The 20,462-nt window shown below is 45.3% G+C and overlaps 1 protein-coding gene across 1 annotated transcript in view; it reads right to left on the bottom strand.

Annotated features, from left to right (window-relative positions):
* Window positions 1-5,829: 5,829 nt before the first annotated feature.
* The window catches only part of FOXO1 (forkhead box O1), a 90,861-nt gene continuing 76,228 nt past the window's right edge, over window positions 5,830-20,462 (bottom strand). The window contains exons 2-3 of the mRNA XM_057707350.1: window positions 7,233-8,588; window positions 5,830-6,766 (exon numbers count right to left, since the gene is read on the bottom strand). Of these exons, the coding sequence (XP_057563333.1) occupies window positions 7,251-8,588 (1,338 nt within the window). The 3' untranslated portion in view covers window positions 5,830-6,766; window positions 7,233-7,250. The remainder of the gene's footprint in view (window positions 6,767-7,232; window positions 8,589-20,462) is intronic.

The following is a 20,462-nucleotide window of genomic DNA, read 5'->3' as shown; positions in this document are numbered from 1 at the left end:
GCACGGGCTTCACACTGTGGTGGTTTCTCTTGTTGTGGAACACAGGTTCTAGGTGTGCGGGCTTCAGTAGTTGCAGCACACGGGCTCAATAGCTGTGGCACACAGGCTCTAGAGCACAGGCTCAGCAGTTGTGGCGCACGGGCTTAGCTGCTCCGCAGCATGTGGGATCTTTCCAGAGCAGGGCTCGAACCCATGTCCCCTGCATTGGCAGGTGGATTCTTAACCACTGCGCCACCTAGGAAGTCCACTACCTTTATCTTTTACTGTAAGTTATCTGGTAGTAAGTTTATCGAATTTAATTGCAAATAACGGTGGTATCTGAAATTGGCTCACAGAATTCCTGCACACTTAACCCTCAGTTCCTGTGAACTGGGCAACTGGACTCCGGCACACTGTGAGGCCCCCTCAACCTCAGCCTTGTCCTCTTCTCTCCTCTACCCCTAGGCTCAGCTGGCCGCCTGTAAGGGCACATGGAGTTGGCGTCCTCAACAGTCTGTGGGTGACCACGGCAGGGGGTGAGGTTAAGGTCAAGTCTCTCGATTTTCTCAATACAGGTCCACAGAGGACTTCTTGGGAAACAAGCATCTCAACTAGTTTGTAATGGGCACATAACGGGTTTACAACAAGTACTTCTAGAGTTACCTAGGAGAGGTTACAGACTCTCCTGGAGTTTGGGTCTGGTAACATGTCTCCACACTCCCCTGCGGAAGAGACAGAGGCCTGCACCTGGGAATGCAGGAAAAAAAAATGGTAATGAGCCAACCAGCTCTTCAACTTCACCTGCAGGGAAATGGTGACCGTCCACAAGCCCCACTAAGGAAGCAAATCTCCAAGGCCTATCATCACCTATGCTGACACCAACTCCTACGTAGAAGCTTTTCCCCTGACGGGAGAAGCCACTTGCAGACATTACCTCATGCTCCCATCAAACCGGTGAGGCACACAGCAGAAGGTATCCTCAACCTACCTCACCTGTGGGGAAATCGCTGCCCAACATCAGAGAAGCTTACTGCTCTGCACTCACTCCGAGTGTCCCTGCCAGCAGCACACACGAGGCAGTGGGCATCTCTGGTCTGTTCTGGAACATTCTGCAACCAAACTGCAAAGCGAACCGCCCTCTATCCCAATTCATCAGAGAGAGAAATCTGGTTTAAGATGACCCACTGTGTGAGCCCTGCTCTAAGCAGCTAAGAGCAATCTCACTGGAGAAGCAAATTTAGTAACGTTACAACCCCAAGAGTGTGGACAGAAACTCCAGCAAGTGGGTTACCGTCCTAGGCGAATTTTTAAGTTTTACGGGAACTCGGAAAGTTGCTTGTCAGGGCCTGGAGCTCATGGAAGGAAGGAGATGTAAAGAATGACTAACAAGCCCTCACCAAGTTGCCCTCTTTCTTCCTGGAGGATGTAAATCTCTACTTTCCACCAGTAAGTAGCTTCCAGTGCAAACAAGACTTTCACTTCTCGAAGACGTGAACGTGATAAAAGTACTAATGCCAAGAAGTTTCGTTTTGCCTGTGAGTTCAAACAGCGTTGCGCTACCAGTCAAGCTGAGAAAAGTTGACCTAAGAAAGTTGGCCTCAATCTCTCTTTTTTTCTCCTTCAGAGGTGACTGCCTTCTCAGTATGGAACTTCGTCCTCTCACAGCCATGCCGGCAAAGCCAGTGATCTGCACAGAAAGCCTTCTCTCCCAGCCACCTGCAAAACTAAAAGCTCTCTCTTGAATGTCTAGATGCCCATGCCACTCTGTAGCTTCCTCCGGTCAAAAGCTCTAAAGGCTCGCCCTTCACCTTCAGCTCGTACCTCAGCTGTCTCCATCTCACAACCGGATTACCTGCCACCACGCAGGACCACCTGCCTTCCTCATTCTTTCATGCCAGCATAGACCTCCCTTTCCATTCCACACTAACTTCACTCATTTTCCAGTTCCTAAACTGGGAAACATTCTAGAGACCATGTATCTATGTGATCACCAGGGTGATTTTCTACACCAAAATAACGAAACTGTAAATGAGAATAAGGAAACCTAACATGAACACACTCTCATCGTAGAGGTCACGGCCCAGCCTGGCTGCAGACTCATGACCCATGAAGGGCACTAACAGATGATATGAGGTTCAACGTCTTCGCGATAGCTGACTACTGCCGGGACTGCCACTTACTGCGAGACGTCTCCCGGAACAGCCTTCCGCCTAACCACACCAACCAGCGTAAGTTTAACCAGCACCATCATTGTTACAGGAGGTCAGCTCCAATATGGACAAACAGCCAAAGCAAAGCCCTTCAGTGCGGCAGGTCCACAGGTCAAGAAACAATCCGTCAGTCTGGTCACAGCAGGAGCCTTGATGCTGTCCAAGGAAGTGTCTCCCTCCAAGTGAACCATCAAGCTCCAACCATGGGAACTGTCCTCTCCTGCTGTGTTGTTTCCTCTTATCAACTGATGTTAAACTGATCTTAATAAATGACATTAGGTGCGTGATCTTGTGTATATGCACAGAGGGTTCTGAAAGGAGTTCTGGTGGTACAATCAAGGGGTTTTTCTGCATTTGGACTAGATCAGTAGTTTTCAAAGTGATCTGTGCACAAGCCCAGGTCTAGGGGTAGATGCTTTTATCTGTTCTACACTCTGGGCTTCTGATTCTGGTGTCTTTTAAAGCAAGGGTTCCACGGAAGGAAGGAAGGAGGGGGGGTGGGGAAGGGAGGGAGGAAAAAAGCAAAATAAATAAAAAAAAAAAACACCCTGAAAGCTGGACTGATCTTCCAGTGTCTAAACAGATAAACATTAAAACGACCTATTTCCTTTTTGCTACTCCAACTAAGATGTTCCCTTGCCTAGTAAGACTCAGAAGCATGGAGAGACAGGACTTAATTCTGGTTTTAAGATATATTTTAACCATTATTAATCTAATCCTAGCTCATTCCTCGGGCATTTTCTGAAAAAAATCAAACACAGAAACCCCCAATCTGCAGCCACGTAATGGAAGACACAATCCTCCCCCCTTCGTGTGGCCTCGGGAAGCCACTGCTCCCACCACAGCACCCATCCCTGCTCAGTGACCGATGCTCAGTGACCGAGCCAGGGCCCTCCCCGGCCTGCCCTTCAGGTGTTTTTCCCTTAGCTCTGCCTATCCCAATTCCAATTCGAGACTTCATATGCCTAGTCATTTCTGTGCCGGATGCAGTGTCAGACATTCCACAGATGAAGTGCTCCAGGGTAATTTGTTATCAGGGACTCTATTTGCTCTTCAACTCTCCGGGACTACAGTCTGGTCCCAGAGGGACTGTTCCCACTGCCCCCCAAAGAAATACCAGATTTGAATAAACCACGGCACTGTGGCTGACAAGGTTTTAACTCACATGACAGGTAAACATGAAAGAAAAAAAAAACACAACAAAACTAATAAACAGCTTATTCTGCACAACTAGAAAAGAATGACACCAAGCCATTTCAACATAATTTATGTACATTTATGGCTTTATACAATAATAGCAAAGATTGTTCTTGTGTCTATAAGTACATCAGCATCATCAGGCACTTCTCAGAGAGTATCAGAATGGGAACGTGGAATCTGCACTGGTACTAAACTCGAGTAGCGAAACGTGGGCGGGTATGACTGCGTGCTGATGGGATGGACGTGGCCGCACCTGGCCGTTCTGCCAGGCTGTCACCCCCCACCCCCGGGAGGAGGCCAAGAGTAATGCTAGGCTGTTTTGTTTGCATAAACCACATTGCATCTTCTGCTGAATGATTACTCCCAAACTAAAACCAGAAGAGAAACTTCTCATTTAAAAGTCAGTTATAAATTAAGAACTCTTAGGAGCTAAATGTAAGAATTTCCAGTTGGGGGTTGGGGAATGCGGGCAGGGGGTGGGGCGGGGATTGGTAACATATATCCAGCAGCTGAACAAGTCCAAATCGTATGTTTTGGGGGAGCTACTTCCATTTTAAGGGTCTTTCTCCTCTTCTTGGGATGATCCACTGATTTACTGCTCACTGGGGTATATAACATCTGCTGATTAATTTAGACTGTCAGTTTGCCAAAGCAGAACTTTCGAAGTAACGCATCTATTACCTAAATATATTCCATACGTCTATATTACGGAAACAATACTTTATATTTAAAATATCTGAATAGCTCTATAATACAATATGCTTTTAATAACAGTACAAACCAGAGGAAATAAATCAAACAAGGCTGCATAGGTGCTATCATTTGCACATTTCACAAAGCAATCATGTACAATAACTGATATACTCATTACTCCAGAAAGTCAGTATTCATACAGAAAAAGAATTACCAGAGGTCACATAATGTTTGTTTTCAAAATAGACAAGGTGCCTTTCACTGGACTTCATTGTACCCTGGAGAGCTACCCAGGATTCCTGTTAGAATTTCAACACAAAGAAAAAGTTGAAGGGGAAAAAAAAGATATCTACACAGACTCAAGAGGGAGCAACATCTTTTTAGAAGTCACTCTATGAAGTAGTTAAGATTTTAACAGTGATTTTTAGCTACAGTTGCCTCTTCAATGAACAACAGAGGTTGTGAGGCTCGTGTGATGGCCTGGGAGGTGGGAAGTTGGTGGTAGGTGGTCACAGAGAAGAACAGAGAGTGCTCTGGCCCCAACGAGCTCTAGCACATGTGCAGGAGGCACGGCTCAGAGGAACTAGGGTTTCTAAAACCAGACTTATTTCGAGTGGCCAATGATGAAGATGGTTAGAGAGGTGGCTGTTTAATGAATTTTCAAAAGTGTAGAAGTCACTGTGGGAAGCTTACAATAGAGCCTGCCTCCTGGAGGAAATCCAGTGAACACTTGTGTTCTTGTTAAACATGGAGGAAAAACCCAGCCAAAAGAGACACAATTCACGGGCAAGACAAAACTAGTGTGATGTGGGCTAGGCTCACAAAATCAGAGCCTTCTCAAGAAGGGCAGAGGAACATTTCTGTGCACCTGTTCCTTTTATTGTGCTGACTCTAGGCATTCCACACAACTTGAAAACACCGGTGGATTAAATGGGACGCAAAGCCAATTAACCTGGTCTATCAGTTACAGGTAACTGAAAACATTACAACATAATCATCAGAATTATAGTTTGGGTTGCTAAACGTGAAAGAGACTCTCCAATTCTTAACTTATGCAAAGGCTTTTTAATATACAACTTACAGTTGGTTTTCAAACTCATTGCCCCAATTTTAAGCAAGTGCTATTCCATTTGGTAGCCATCTGCACTCATGAACACAAAGCATTCTATAAATCACTCAAGTCCCATTTAGAAATTCCCCCCTTCGACTTAACTTTCCACAGCGTGCCAAGCAATCCGCAGGACAGAGGGAAAGGGGATCAAGTGTGAGTGTGGACATAATCCTTCAAGGCAGAGCTACAAAACCAACCTCCACCTAGACCAGGAAGAGCACAGTACTAAGAGGAAAAATTTTTGCTGAAGCTCAACTCAAAAAGGTTAAGTTGATCAAAACCCTCAGCTTGAGAATGGAGCACTGTTTTAGAGGCAGCTCTCCCCTTCTGATCTACAAATATTATGAGGCTGCACCCCAGCCCAGAGAGGGGCCGCGAAGAGCACACAGGCATCGATGATTCAGTGCTTTGCAGTATGCTTAGTTCCTAGGATAGCAGAAGCAGATAGAATTCCTTTAAAACACATATGTAACAACATATCAAGTTCTCCTAAACACGAAACGCAAAATGTCCATAACTATACATCACTCTCCTGCAAGATAGGGCCAGAAATGTTCAGTGTGCAAGTACTAATTACAATGATTTTAAGATTAGTCAGAAACATCACCAAGTAGCATCCCAAAGTGTACAAACCAGTGAAGCACTTATAAAATTAGTACTAATCCAGTTAGAAATACAAAATGAAAATTACAGGTGCTGTTTCAAAATATCAGGGATTCCACAAAATTACAAGCAGACTATGTAACAAAGTAGACTCTAGTTTTAAGAAAACATTACAGTTCCATATCTATTCCAAAAATGATCTCAAGTCCCAACAATAACATCAAAAATCATTTATCTGGAAATTAGAACCATTTAAGTGTTTGTACAAATTTGCAAATAACAAACAAACCAAAAAAAAAAAAAAAATAGAAAAGACCTGTACAAGGCTGGCGTTTAATCTTTTTTTTTTTTCCTCCAAAAGAGTTGTGATAAGTCCATTGATTCAGCAGTTGGACAACAGGCTCTGGGTTCTCCTGTGAACTATGTGGCAATGTGAACAGGTACAGAGCTGTTCAGTGGAGGTTGCAGGATGGAGAGCTTGGTTCTTTGTGATTCATCAGTTCAGCAGAACACAGGTAGTACAAACAAAAGTTTAACTTATCAAGGACATGAGACCATCACAGTATTACAAAAAGAGTATAAACTTTCCTTGGACCAAATGAATATTTAAAAAAACAAAAACACACACAAATACAATTCTGTAGCTACGGCTTATATACAAAACTTGAAAGCACACCAGGATCCAAAAGTCTTTTCTGCAATTATATGGTGTAGTGAGTTTGGCACTTCATTGTAATGAAATTTCCAATGGCACAGTCCTTATCTACAGCAGCACATAACCTGCAAACATCGGGCAAACATCCTGTACAGGAAAAGTGTCTTCGCTGCCAAGTCTGACGAAAGGAAAAAAGAAATGCTTTTTTTTTTTTTTTTTTTAATCAAGAAAATGAAAAGGTAGGGTGAAGGACATCTTTGGACTGCTTCTCTCAATTCCTGCTGTCAGACAATCTGAAGTACTTTTAAGTGTAGCCTAGGAAAAAAAACATATACACATACACAATGAAAATATAGCCAAATTAAAATCAATTCAACTTAACATATCAGGGTGACAGACATACTTGGGGGAGGGCTGGGCTTTCTCAAACAGCTCTGGAATCATTCAATAGGAGAAAATTCCACTTTAAAAAAACCCTTCAGCATTTGATTTGTATCAAATATATTCATTTATTGAAGAGTTACTAAAAAGATGCAGCCGTCTAACTGTCAAAAGAAACTCTTTAAAGCAGTTAGAGGAAGATTCCTTATGTTTAAGCTCAAAAGGAAATTTTATAAGCTGAAAAAAGGGTGGAGAATGAATGATAAAAGATGCCTCTCTGCAAGGGGCGGCCAGCTGACATCCAGAAAGTCCCAGCCATGGAAGATACAAGGCAAGTTACTGGGTTCCTCTCTTTTAAGTCCTGATTTCAGAAGGTCCTTTGATATCGGGGTGCTCTTACCTGCTCACTCGCTCGCTCTCAGCCTGACACCCAGCTGTGTGTTGTCGTCTTGACACTGTGTGGGAAGCTTTGGTTGGGCAACACATTGTCAAAGTTAAAATCCAATGTATCTCCATCCATGAGGTCGTTCCGAATGATGGACTCCATGTCACAGTCCAAGCGCTCAACAAACATGCCGTCCAAGTCACTGGGGAGCTTCTCCTGGTGGAGAATGCCCATCCTGCCGTAGCCGTTGCAGCTGCTCACGGAGGAGTAGCCCCCCAGGGCATTCATCTGCAGGTGGTGGGACATAGGCACTTGTAAAGCTGTCTTCACTGGGGCCAAGCGGCTCATACCCGAGGTGTGGGGCATGCTGTTCACCGCGTGGGGCAAGGCACGCCCATTAACTGCAGACGTAGACTGAGCATGTCCAGGGTGGCCATGGGAGCTGGGGTTCAGCATTTTGTTATGAGACGCCTGGCCGCCGTAGGCTGGCATGACCGAATTAGGGCCCATCAATACATTCTGGCCGAGGACTCGGCTGCTGGGTTGAGCCACGCCAGGATCAACTGGCGTCATGATGTCATTGTGGGGAGGAGAGTCGGAAGTAAGCAACTCCTTCAAGAGTCCCGGTGCACAGTTATACTGACTCATGCCTCCATAACTCGATTTGTTGTCCGGAAGTGTCTGCATAGGCATCTGGGGCAAAGGGCTCATGCTGGACTGGCCATACGTGTATTTTTGGTAGTTTGGGCTGGGTGAATTCAGACTGGTGTTTGGTGGCGCAAACGAGTAGCATGGTGTCTGCTGCATCATGGTGCCCGGTGAAGACTGGGTTGAAACAGTTAATGACGTTGGTGATGAGAGAAGGTTGAGATTATCCAAAAGGTTTTCCATGTTCTCAGGACTGCTTATCTCAGACAGACTGGGAAGAGTAGAAGCCATCTTTGCAGCAGACGGTGGGTACACCATAGAATGTACATCCCCGTCTCCAAGATCATCCTGTTCGGTCATGATGGGAGAAAGCCTCCCACTAATAGTACTAGCATTTGAGCTAGTTCGAGGGCGAAATGTACTCCAGTTATCAAAGTCATCGTTGCTGTGAGAGCCGGGGCTCGCAGGCCACTTGGAAAACTGCGACCCTGGGCTGTCCCCGGCACCCTCCTGGCCAGACTGGAGGGACGCTTTCTTCTTGGCAGCTCGGCCCCGGCTCTTAGCAAATTTACTGTTGTTGTCCATGGACGCGGCTCTTCTCCTGGGGGACTTCCCACTCTTGCCCCCCTCTGGATTGAGCATCCACCAGGAACTTTTTCCAGTTCCTTCATTCTGCACGCGGATGAACTTGCTGTGTAGGGACAGATTGTGACGAATTGAGTTCTGTAAAGCAAAACACCACGTTAGAAACACAAAACCGCTCCAACTGGAAAACCCACCACTCAATACAGACCTGTACCACATGGAAGACAAGTCAAGTTTTGAAAGAGTTTAAAGTATAGATTTCGACCTGTACAGTCACTACAAAGAGAGCCCAAACCAGTAAAGGAAAAATAGTATCGTATCTTAAAATAGTACCTGCATCTTAATTTAACGAGGGAACAAAATTAAACAAGCATTATTATAGATGCCTTCTTTTATATAGCTCCATTTTGCAGGGAAATTACAGGAGCTGGTTTTAAAACCACTTAGATTTGCTACGCAAACAGCACTCCATAACAAAGTGTTACCAAAACCCCTCTCTACTCTATCACCCTCACCCCCTAGAACTACTGCAAATTGTCTTCCGAGAGCACATTTGCCATGTACACAAAGTGAGAAGCTTTATATTACAAGGCCCACTTGATCACAGAAAAGAAAGAAAGGAAGCAGGATACATGCTTAGTCGAGAATTAAAAGCCTGAAAACTAGATCGACCTAGATTCGTTTACATCCTAAAAGTCCATTAGGCAGACATGGGTGAATACAAGGACAACAGGGTTGTTGCTGGGTTTTTGTCTGTTTGTTTTTAAAGAAAGTTGAACTGCCCCCCCCCCCCCCCAAAAAAAAAGGAAAAAGAAAAATTTAAATTCAAGTATTGTTTGCAACCCTCTCCTCCCAGCAGTAACCAGTAGTATGCACCAACTAACTCAGCCTCTGACACTCATGAGAGGTTACACTTTGGCCAAAAAGCCAACCTGGGAGGAAAGGAGTGGTAGAGAGGACAGAGCTGGCGGCTTTGATCCGCTGAGTATGGCTCCATGAGTAAACTGTGACATGCACGCCCCTAGGACAGTTAATAAGGAAAATCAACTTTTTATGAGCACTTAGGTGGCTCTGCTACTCACTGGCTACAAACCTCGGGAGACTGCTTGGCCGCCATGTGCCGTATAGCCCCTGAGGCTGTTCTACGGACTCAGTGAGATAAGGTACGTCAAATGCTCAGTGGCGTCTGCAACATGGTAAGTGGTCACCAAGTAGAAGGTATTAGATCCCAACTTGGGGCGGGGGGGGAGCCAAAAGGCACAGCCCATTCTGAGCCCATCTCCCTCCTAGTGACTGGGGTGTGGATAGGCGCTCAGAGGTATTACAAACAAACTCACAACTCCAAACACACTTCGACGGGAGCCAGAGGCAGTCACAAGCTCCAGCAGAAGCCGTGAAGCCAGGCTGTAAACAAGGAAGCCTGAATCTGATTCCCCTACTGGACATGCGGTGAGACCAACAGCATCTGGAGAGCCTCTTGGGCATGTGGACGGCGGGGGAGGGGGGCGCTCCTGAGAAGGAGGGAGCTTCTCTGATAGTTTCTTGCCCCAGCACAGGACAGGGCACGCATCAGTCTCCGTAATCAGGGCCCTGATCCCAAGTCCAGGAGCAGGTTCTGGGCATCCTGGACCCCCGGAGTAGGGCTGTGTAAGTGGCCCCCAGACTTCCCTGGCTTCCTCTGCCAACTGAATGCAAGGCTTAGCTTACCAAGCCCCCTGGACCCCTGCAGGCCCACTCCCTGACCACAAAAAGGCTCTGGCTAGATTTGTGGTCACCCAGGGATGCAGCCACAACACCCACATCCTCATGCCATGGCCGTGGGATGCAGATGCTTGAGTGCCAATCACTGCACCAGAACAAAGCCTTTGCACAGCAGGACAGGCCAGGGCTCAGCACGAACCATGAGCTCGCAATTTTTCTCATTAAAAGGAGGTAAAAAACAGAAGGAAAAAACCTCACTTTCTAAAAGGAGATGCAAAAGTCAGAGTGAGGCCGGACAGTTAAGGCTGAGAAATTCACATTTCGAAATGCCCTCTGACCCTCTGTACTACATTCCACCCAAGGATTGCAACACAGCAGCTATGTGACAAGCCCTTCTGCCAGGCCCAGGCGAGTGTGGGTCAGCCACAGCTCTGAATGCGGGCTTCAGGGTGGGCTGCCAGGCAGGTGTATACGTGGATGGAAGTGAGGGTTTTCTTCTGTTGCCAAAACTCTCTTCCTTCTCAACTACAGATCTATCCCTGACCCAAGACAGGCTTTAAAGAACCCCTAAAAGAGGCCAAGCACTGCATTTCCCTAATTTCCCTGTTTCATCCCCATAAGAGTCCCCAAATCGTATGGGGTTTTACTTACACACACACACATGCACTCACTATGTGCTCCCAGAGCCACAGCCTCATCTGCTGGGCTCACCAACACCAGCAAACCAAGTTCTACATTCCTCCTCAAAGAAGCAGGCCTGCCCCTGGGGGAGACTTGGAATGGAGCCTGTATATGCTGGAAGTCTGGGCATTTACACAATATTCCATCATGACTATCTTGTTCTTTGAACACAATAGAAACACAGATAAGCTACGATGAGATCTCTGGAGGAAAGGAAGCTTGACTCCTGTCCCTGTCACATTTAGTTAATGATAAAGGGGGAAGATCTTCCTAGACAGTGGCTTCCTGGCTGTCTGCACTGCCTGGGGGAGGGGTGGTACAGCTCTCTGATACACATAATTAGATCAGATCATTTGCAACTGCAATTAGGGGACATTTCTAACAAGACTGCAGAATCTGTAATGATGAAATCTTTAAAAAGTTCAGGAAGCATTCACTAACTGGAATGGGATATATACTAACTTACCACTTAGACTTACCAAAGAAGGCAGGGCAGGGGTGTTGCAGTAATCCCTTACTTATCAAAAATTATGCTACATATTTTCCTAAGAGGACATTCCAGGTCGCTCTTTGAGCAACAGAGCTGTCTCCTAACCTTGCCAACAATTAAAAAATTTTTTTCCGAACAGGAAAAGGTTTGCTGTGCAGGGCTTGTTACATAAATTCCTGTTTTTCACACAGCCAGCAGGACATTAAAGAAGCTATGATTTCCAGTGTGGGGACTCAGAGTGGAGGATGTTGAATAGGTAAAGCTTATAAAAATGTGTGGCGCTATTAATGATGTTATGTCTGCAAATCTCTGCCGGATGCGGTGGACACAGCCGAGGAGAGGAAAGTGCGGTTCCCCGTGACCTGTGCAGAGAGCCACACACAGCCAGCACTGCTCTGAGCTGTTCAGTTCTTTGACCGTGAACAAATATCACGTGAGGAGAGAGGCAGAGTGTGAGGACAGAAGACTCGTCATGCACTGCAAACCACTTACCCAAATCCCGAGTTTCTACAGGAGACCATTAGAGAAAAGGACCACTCAGCAACTTTCTCCTCCACTGGCCGTAGTCTCTGCAGCCCAGGCTTGCCGCCGGTGCTGAGCTGGCTCTCCTCTGCACACGCTCCTCTGCCACCGACCCCTGACTCTCCCTTCCAATCTACGAGCCTGGCCACCCTGAACAGGGTACTGAGATCTTCGAAAGCCTGACCCAATGGAAGTCTGAGGATCGGGTTAGGGGAAGGGGCACTCTGGACCTGGTGTGCCCTGGCTTGCTCAACCTGTTCTGCTGGCTGTTTCTAAAGCTCAGGTGTTCGTTTTGTGCACTCCACAGACTGGATTCCAAGCTTCTTAAAAGGCAAGGGGCTAAAGTGTGTTTTTATTTCCTAATCTCTAAGCTCCTAACAGATGCTCTACACACAAGATACACTCAATGAAGATTTGTTGACTGACATCCCAAAAACATCACAGGGAAGGTGTAATGCCTTCCACATCTTTTCTCCGTCCGTTCGTGTACCAATTCATGCCAAGTAACTTTTACTGGGACTGATTTATGCTGGGTGCAGTGAAGGACTCAGAAGGAATTAGTCACAGAGTCTGCCCTTCGGGTGTTTTATGATCTACCTGGGGAAGGAACAAGTCCATCTAAATGGCCACTTGGGACAGAAAATAATGTACAAAGGACTGTCCAGGAGCCTCAACTTTTTGCTGCCAAAGGTCACCACCACCCCCAACTCTGTCTCAGCCCAAGTGTGCTTTCCTTCCGGAAGCATTTCCTGAGAACCCCAGCCCATCCTGCAGCTAACATAGGACCTGGTTTACTCACCACAATCCTGACTCTGTTATGTCTGGCTCCCCACCACCCTGTAAGCTGCATGAGCTCGGGGACCTTCGCTGTCTTCTGTGCACTGTATCCTCATAGCTCCATCATCAAGTAGACACTCAAGTATCTGCTGCATGGATTAATAGGTCCTATATTTATGGGGTTGCTGTGAAGATTAAATGAGATAACAGACATCCTTACCTCAACCAGTATCAGCTGCTCTTGTTGGTATTAGGATAATGGCATCTATAATACAACATGTCTGTGTTTTAGAGACTTATCCATATTATACTGTTCCCACTAACATAAGGCTTTTATGTGTTAGTTACTGAAACATAGACCAGTTCTGGGGTAAGAGTTAAAATATTTTCTCACTGCACTACACAGTGTCTGCTGTGGGCAGATGTTAATGAAAGGATTCAGATACTAAAGCTGGTCTGTGAACACGCTTGCCGGTCACATCCTCAGAATCTTCAAGGCTGCTGCTGAGCCTTGTGTGTGGGTACCGCTGTGGGCTATCCGCGCTCTAGTCAGCGGGCGTGCGACAGGGAGGTGGCCACAGGAGTTTGAACAGGGCCACTTCCACAGGCCGTCTGGCATCTCCACGGGGGTACGGTTATGACTGAGCTCTGCGTGTCCACCGCCCTCCTGGCTGAAAGAAGCCAGGCTCTGAGGCTGGGCCCTGGAAACCCTGAGGGCACATGATAGGAACCGCCCCTCCCCAGGACACGCCTAGCCTGGATGTCTGAATCAATAACCTGACAGCCACTGACGTGCAAGAAGAAATCTTTACACTTTCTACTTACTTTACATTTTTATCTCATTCTTTAAAATGAGCAAATGTGTTATATAATAGATACAATATATTGGTATAGTATAAATGAATAAATGTAATATCAAAAAGAGCATGTGATATTTACAAAAACATGTAGAGAGCACTAGACTATAACAGTAAACTTCCAATCTACTAGAAGCCCCAGTAAAGAAAACCAAGGGAGCAGAACCAGACCTTCTGTCAAGTCTAACAGACTCTTAGGTCCCCCAAGGCTTGGGCTGAAGACATGGCCTAGGGTCCAGCCCTCCATTTGCTCCCCTCCTTCCCTGCCCTTCTGAATCCCACCTTCAGACCTGGGGTCCCGCCCAGCTCCATGAAGCCCACCCACCAGTGTGCATGGAGACTACCACCGCACAGCCTCCACTCTACCTACCCGTCACTACTGCACCCTGCTTTATTTCTTTTTATTTTTTAAGAACTTTTATTGAGATACAGTTAACAGACAATAAACTGCACATATTTAGAGTGTACAATTTGGTATCCCAGTCTCCCAGTTCATTCCCCCCAACCCTCCCTGCTTTCCCCACTTGGTGTCCATGTTTGTTCTCTACATCTGCGTCTCTACTTCTGCCCTGCAAACGGGTTGATGTGCACCATTTTTCTATAGTCCGCATATACGTGTTAATACACAATATTTGTTTTTCTCTGACTCACTTCACTCTGTGTGACAGTCTCTAGGTCCATCCATGTCTCTACAAATGTCCCAGTTTCACTGCTTTTCACAGCTGAGCAATAGTCCATTGTATATACGTACCACATATCCATTTTTATCCATTCCTCCGCTGATGGACATGTGGGTTGCTGCCACGTCCTGGCTATTGCCAACAGTGCTGCCATGAACACTGGGTGCACGTGTCTTTTTGAAGGACGGTGCTCTCTGGGGATGTGCCAGCAGCGGGACTGCTGTGCACCCCACGTTCTGCTGCGCGTTCTAAGACTACTCTGGTCTTTGTGTTTCACCAAAAATGAAACAAAACTAGCAACTTACGCTGAATACATCCTACTCAGGATCCCCTGGCCTTCATACTTTATACCTGGATTTTCCTTTATAGTTTACAAATTGCTTTCAATATAGCATGTCTCAGTCCATCCTTGGAAGTGCCCTATAAGGCAGGGATTACTGGCCCCATGTTAAAAATAGGAAAACTGAGGCTCAGGAAATGAATCTCATGCATAGTGACTCTGAATGCAGCACCACTGCCAGCTGGAAACACCACTTTTTGGCTTCACCATCATTAAGAAGAATCAAAGGAACATGCTTAAGACTGAGGTTACATGTGTGCACCTTGAGGGAGCGGAAATAATACTGTTTACAAATACTAGTTTAGAAAACTCGTTTTCTGCTTCAACGGGTAATAAATTTACAAAATATGATTTGCTTTTAATTCTAATTGGTTACTCTTTGCGGCAGGAAACCAGAGCAGCTGAAGTGTGAATTTCAGATGTGAGCATCGCCCCAGAGAAAGCTTGTGTAAAGAGGCTGTGGGGACCCACAAGGAAAATGGAAAGGCCCTCAGAGGCCCCACAGCCTAGAACTGCCCATCGCCCTGCGTGAGGGTGGGTGATGTGAGCAACAGTCATCAAGCCAAACAAAAGGAACTTCAAACTAAGACACTGGAACACATGACTAAATGAACTTGTTGTTCTAGAAATTCTAGAAATTCTTTCAAAATGCTAGACAAACTAGATTTTTCCAAAAGCATTGTATCTAAATTCTGTGAGCTCTGTTGATGTGTGCTATGGCTCCCAGAGTGGCCTTACCCCCTCCTCCTGCTTCCTCTCTTTTACACATCCCTTCCTGCACGTCCAAGAGTGAAAACAAACTAAGGAGAAAGTAGGAATAATCGCTATTCAACAGAGTTCCCGTTAGAGGTGCTAATAAAACAACAACTTTGTAAAATAATGCATTTTGCTTGCAAACAGAAGGAAAACATGTGACCTTTTGCCCATCCTTCTTTTTTACAGGTGATGTCAAAAGACGTATGTTACCACATGACAGCATAAAAATTCAACTTCAGGGAGTGTTGTAATGGAAGATCTGCGGTAAAGAGCTTCATCTACATGCTTACACATTAGGCCCTGGCATCCAGCTCTTCGTCTATAAAGCTGGTTTCATTTCCCCAAAACCTGTCCTTCTTGTCTGCATATCAGTGATCCCAAAGGCCACTCTCACTCCCAGTTTGTGCTAGGACTAGGCTTCCCCAGGAACTTCTGTGGACAGAGGACTCACAGCCTCATAGAACGTGTGAGCTAGAAAGCCCTGGGAACGTCACCTGGCCTAACACCCTCATTTTATATTAGGGAAAATAGAGTTCAGAAAGATTAAAATGCAGATGGAAAGCTTACGGGTGTTCATTTACAAAAAGCGGGATCACATGGGCCTTCAGTCCTAGAAGAACATGTGTCAAGGACATGAAATGACCCTCCCCTGACCAAACCAATTCTCAGCCATAGATTCTCCAAAGGCTACAGATGCACATTTAGCTCTAAGCAGCTTTATGTCTGACTCAAATCATTCCAAAGGAAGGAAAATATGACTACATTAAATCAGCTTCTACTAAAAAAAGCATATGGGAGACTATGCTCTCATGTAAAACAGAACCAAAAAGACAAATTAAGACCTCAAGAGAAGCTCCGTGTTTTCAGGATGCAGTGGGGTGCTGGATCCCAAGGTCAGACTGCAGGGCCCCTGGGTTACCTGGTCTCCCCAAGCCCCAGTCTTGACAACTGTGACACAGTACCGGCTATTACATGGGATCATCAGGGACGGAACAGCATCCTCTCTACGGAAAGTGCTCAGCACATCACCTGGTGCAAAGTGAAGAAAAAAACGTTCGCTGTATTGTGATAGGAAGTAAAGGGATGTATAAACAGGAATTTTTTTAGCCATCATGAATGGTTACAAGTTGATTAAAAACCATTCATCACAAACTTCCTGTTCAACAGGCAGCCAGCCTTCCTGAGGCTGTTTCCATGTCCTCACAACTGAGCTGCAACCCTCTGATAGAGAAATTGTTCTCGCCCTTGAGAGGATTTTAAAGGTAAAAACCTGGACCATTAAACCAGCGTGTTCCGTCAGCTTTGGGGGCAACCCCCGTCGGAATCTGTGTCCACGAGGTTGTTCAAGGAGAGGGATGCACACCAGTCGGCCGATGAACAGCTTGCATCCAGGATGGCGATCATGAGAACAGCACTCTCCCTCGGCTCTTCCCACACTCTGGCCACCCACCACCTACGTCACAGACAGCAAACCCTAAAAGAGCCCCTGATTCAGAGCAGACTGCAGGGCAGAGTACTGGGTAAAGAGGTGGGTTACAAAGTGAACAGGACCGTGGTATCAGGAAACAAGGCATGAAGACAGAGGCACTCCTGGCGTAGAAGGACAGCCAAGGAGGAAACCTTGCGATGGAGAAACAGTCGATGCTCCAAGGTTTGCCTCATCTTTAATTAGCTCTCCTATTAGCCAAAAGCCTCAATATTTCAGGGTAAATTTTCAGCCAACAACCTCAGACATTTAGAACTTAAGAAAAAAATCTTCAGGGACGGAACAGAAAATTTACTTAATGATATTAAAACTATCTCAAGCTTTTGCTTCTCAGAAGGTTCTAATTAAAAAGAAGCACCGTGTTTCCCCATGCTGTGTCCCATAGGAAAACCCTGTACCAGAGAAAGCTACATTTTATGAAAGGAAGGGCAAAGTCCTTATTTTTCAGGATGTGAAAACCTATACCATTTCACACCCTGTGTTTTACACAATCAGAAAGTAGGAACTCCCAAAGACAAAACCTAGAACAATCCAGGTGAGGCTGAAACCTTAGATGCAAGCATCTAAGCATCTTCCCTTCTGTTCCAGATCGTGAGGCATTTATCGGAATCACTGTCCTTGTACAATCTCCACAGACGTTGCTAACGTGGAACCCTGTTTAAGTAAAGCCTGGAAAACAGAAACTACCTCCCAAGGTCATACACTTGGGCCTGATGTTGCCATACAGCCAACAAGGCTAACTCTCAAGTGAAAGTCATCAACCCTGGCTAATAAAGTCCCCGTGGTAGATGTACAGAGACTACATTTCATTTAGCTAAAATTCTTCTAAATGCCCTTAAAAAAAAAAAAAACAAAAAAAAAAACGATGTGTCGGCTACTAAGGATTTCAAAGTGAAGCTTGTTTCTCCTGGGGTTAATTTAGCTCCAGTGCAGCAAGCAGGCACCCCCCGCCACCCTTTAACCCACTCACTCCTTCCCCAGGGAGGCACAGGGACCAGCGGGCACTGCCAAGTTCACAGCAGGGAGCCACCACTCCCCACCTCGTCCATCGGCTGACCTGAAGCAGCCTATCCTTTCCGCAACTTTGTAATTAACCGCCCAGAATACAGACGCTTTTGCTGCTCTTGCCTGATGACTGCCTCCGATACATAAGGCCCCATCAGAGAGGAGTATTAAGAGGAAACTCCTTTGTTGAAGTGATTCTGCCATTTTCCTAATGAAAATCTTTGTCTCTTTTATAGGCCATACCATTTTTCGAATCTTCAATGGCTCTATAAACGCACTGCTTTACAATGCAATTAACTACCTTATGTATTTGGCTACCAGAATAAGGCAAAACAAAATTAAAGCCAAAAACAAAGAACACACATTAGGATTTACTCTCCTCTGATGAAGAACTTAAATTAGGCATAAAATGAAACATAGCATATATCAATAGTTTGATCCACCTTAAATTTTTCTAAAGAGAACTAAAGTGAGTTTTAAAGTATTCTGTCAGTTAGTGATGAGCCCATTAAACTTGTTCATGTTAAGTAAATGTTTATTCAAGGTTTGCACCCAAACTGCTTACAAGAGCCAACAAAAAGGTTTATGAATGTAAAGGCAATAAGGCTGAAACCTGGACAGATTAGACTCTCTAGGATAATATCCCACCCATAGAATATACTATTATAATTGCTTTTCATTCTAAATACATCCACTGTCTGGAAAATCTAGGGAAAGCCACTGAATGCCTAACCTATTTACCAAGAGCTGCACTCACAGTAAACAGAATTCAAAAGTACAAAGTCTAGGTTTATGTGGGTTTTTTTTTTTTCCTATTTTGGAACTCAAATATGATAAATCCAGATTACAAAATGAACAGCAAATTGTAACAACATATAACACTGAATTACACATTATTTGCAATGTAGAGTTTTCTTGATTGTACAGAAACTTGAAACCAGCTTGCCTGTCCATCATTCTGGCACCTAAGGCAACAGTGATTTGTTAAGTATACATTGTTTGGGGGCTACCTCCCAAAAATTCTTCAGAGCTTGTCCCAAGTCAAAGAGTTACAAATATACACTGACTCCATACTAGCAAAAACATTTGGGCCCATTTACTTTATGACAAAGTAAAATGCCCCCCACCATGGGAGACTGGATCAGCCAGAGCTGTCCCTAAGCCCACTGCAGATGTAAGGGATCCACCTTAGTGCATACACCAGATACAGCAGGTCTGCCACACAGCAGCCCTACCCTCCACACCTTCCTTCCAAACAACAAAGAGGCCCCGCCAGCACCACCAGGACCCATGCCAGTTCATGGACTCCAAAAGAACCCCTCAAAATGTTTCAGAAATGCAGCTTTCATTAAGTTACCTAAAAGCCTACAAATGCATGTCCCTCAAGGCCTTCCATAATGTGTCCACCCTAAAAGCACACCTCCTCAACCAGCACAGCCCATCTCGTGCACGAGGCCTGCGCTTAACTTCTCAAGCAGCATTTGTCCATGGAGCTCTCATGGTGACATGGCACTGTGCTTGTTTGTCACCTACGCTGTGAACAGTATTTTCACCTCTGAAAACTCTGCATCAACTGAACAGGGAAGGAGCCTGAGAAGCAGCCCCCTCACTCCTGCATAGTCACTGAAACCAGAGGTAACACATTTATTAAGCGATGCCCACGAGGAAACGCAGCCTAAATCAGGTCTCAGGTCAAGACTGAGGCCAGCTCTGGGAGACTGTGCTTCGCCAGGATCACTCCTGGGCTCAGGGCTTCAAGTTAAGTTTGCCCTGGAACCAGATTTAGATAACCTGGGGACATCTACTATGACTCCCGTGGGTTCCATTATTTTTGAGCTTAGCCCCAGGATTAGGCTGGTCCATATTCCAGAGAAAAGAGAGAAGGAAAGTCAAGTAGGACAAAAGGGACCCCCAAACCACCTGAGGATTCCCAACTGAGCGATCAGCAAACCTTACCCATCTGGAAAGTTTTCCTCGTATTCAAACTTCTTACTCTAATGCTGTAGTTTGAATTCATAACCTCTTTGGAAATACAAACAACACTGTCAAGAATTAACAGTACAAGACTATATTTACAAATCTCCAAGACAAAAAAAACCTCACAGCTACTTTTGGTAGTTATGAATATCATTTTTAGGAAGGTGTGCATCTTTTAAAATGCACTGGCCACACACAACACACACGCATTGTTTTGGGTTGAGAAAACAATGAGAGAATTTTGTGCAGTTAAGCTCTATCTTAAATACTAGAGGGAAACTAACAAAAGAAAAATGAATAAATGATTATATGAACCCTTTCTCAGGATGATTCCAACCAATGGAGAATTAGAACTTCTCACCCAAGCCCATAGTCGGTGGTGGTACACCTTAAACTCCTCTTTGGAACTTCAATGCTCCCCGTTTTCAGTTTTCTCACTTTGAATTCTGTCCAAAATGGAACTGTGAATAGCAACCACTGTGGCTGGAATCTTGCACACAGTACACATGTTCTGTATGTCTTCCACACTACCGCATTCAAGGATACTCTGAACCACTGCTACAATTTCAACCACAATAATATTAGTACATTTGGGGTGTCTTTTCTCCATTTTCTTAAAATGATGCATTTGCCAAAATGGTTCAGTATTAAGGGTCTTCCCAGAAGAGTAAGGGATTATACTCGTGTCAAAGTTACGTCATTTCCTCTGCACATGAATCTGGGCAAGTTAGCATGATGCC

The sequence above is a fragment of the Hippopotamus amphibius genome, chromosome 14, assembly GCF_030028045.1.
Source record: "Hippopotamus amphibius kiboko isolate mHipAmp2 chromosome 14, mHipAmp2.hap2, whole genome shotgun sequence".
Taxonomy (NCBI): domain Eukaryota; kingdom Metazoa; phylum Chordata; class Mammalia; order Artiodactyla; family Hippopotamidae; genus Hippopotamus; species Hippopotamus amphibius.
This window is presented reverse-complemented; position numbering and strand designations above follow the sequence as displayed.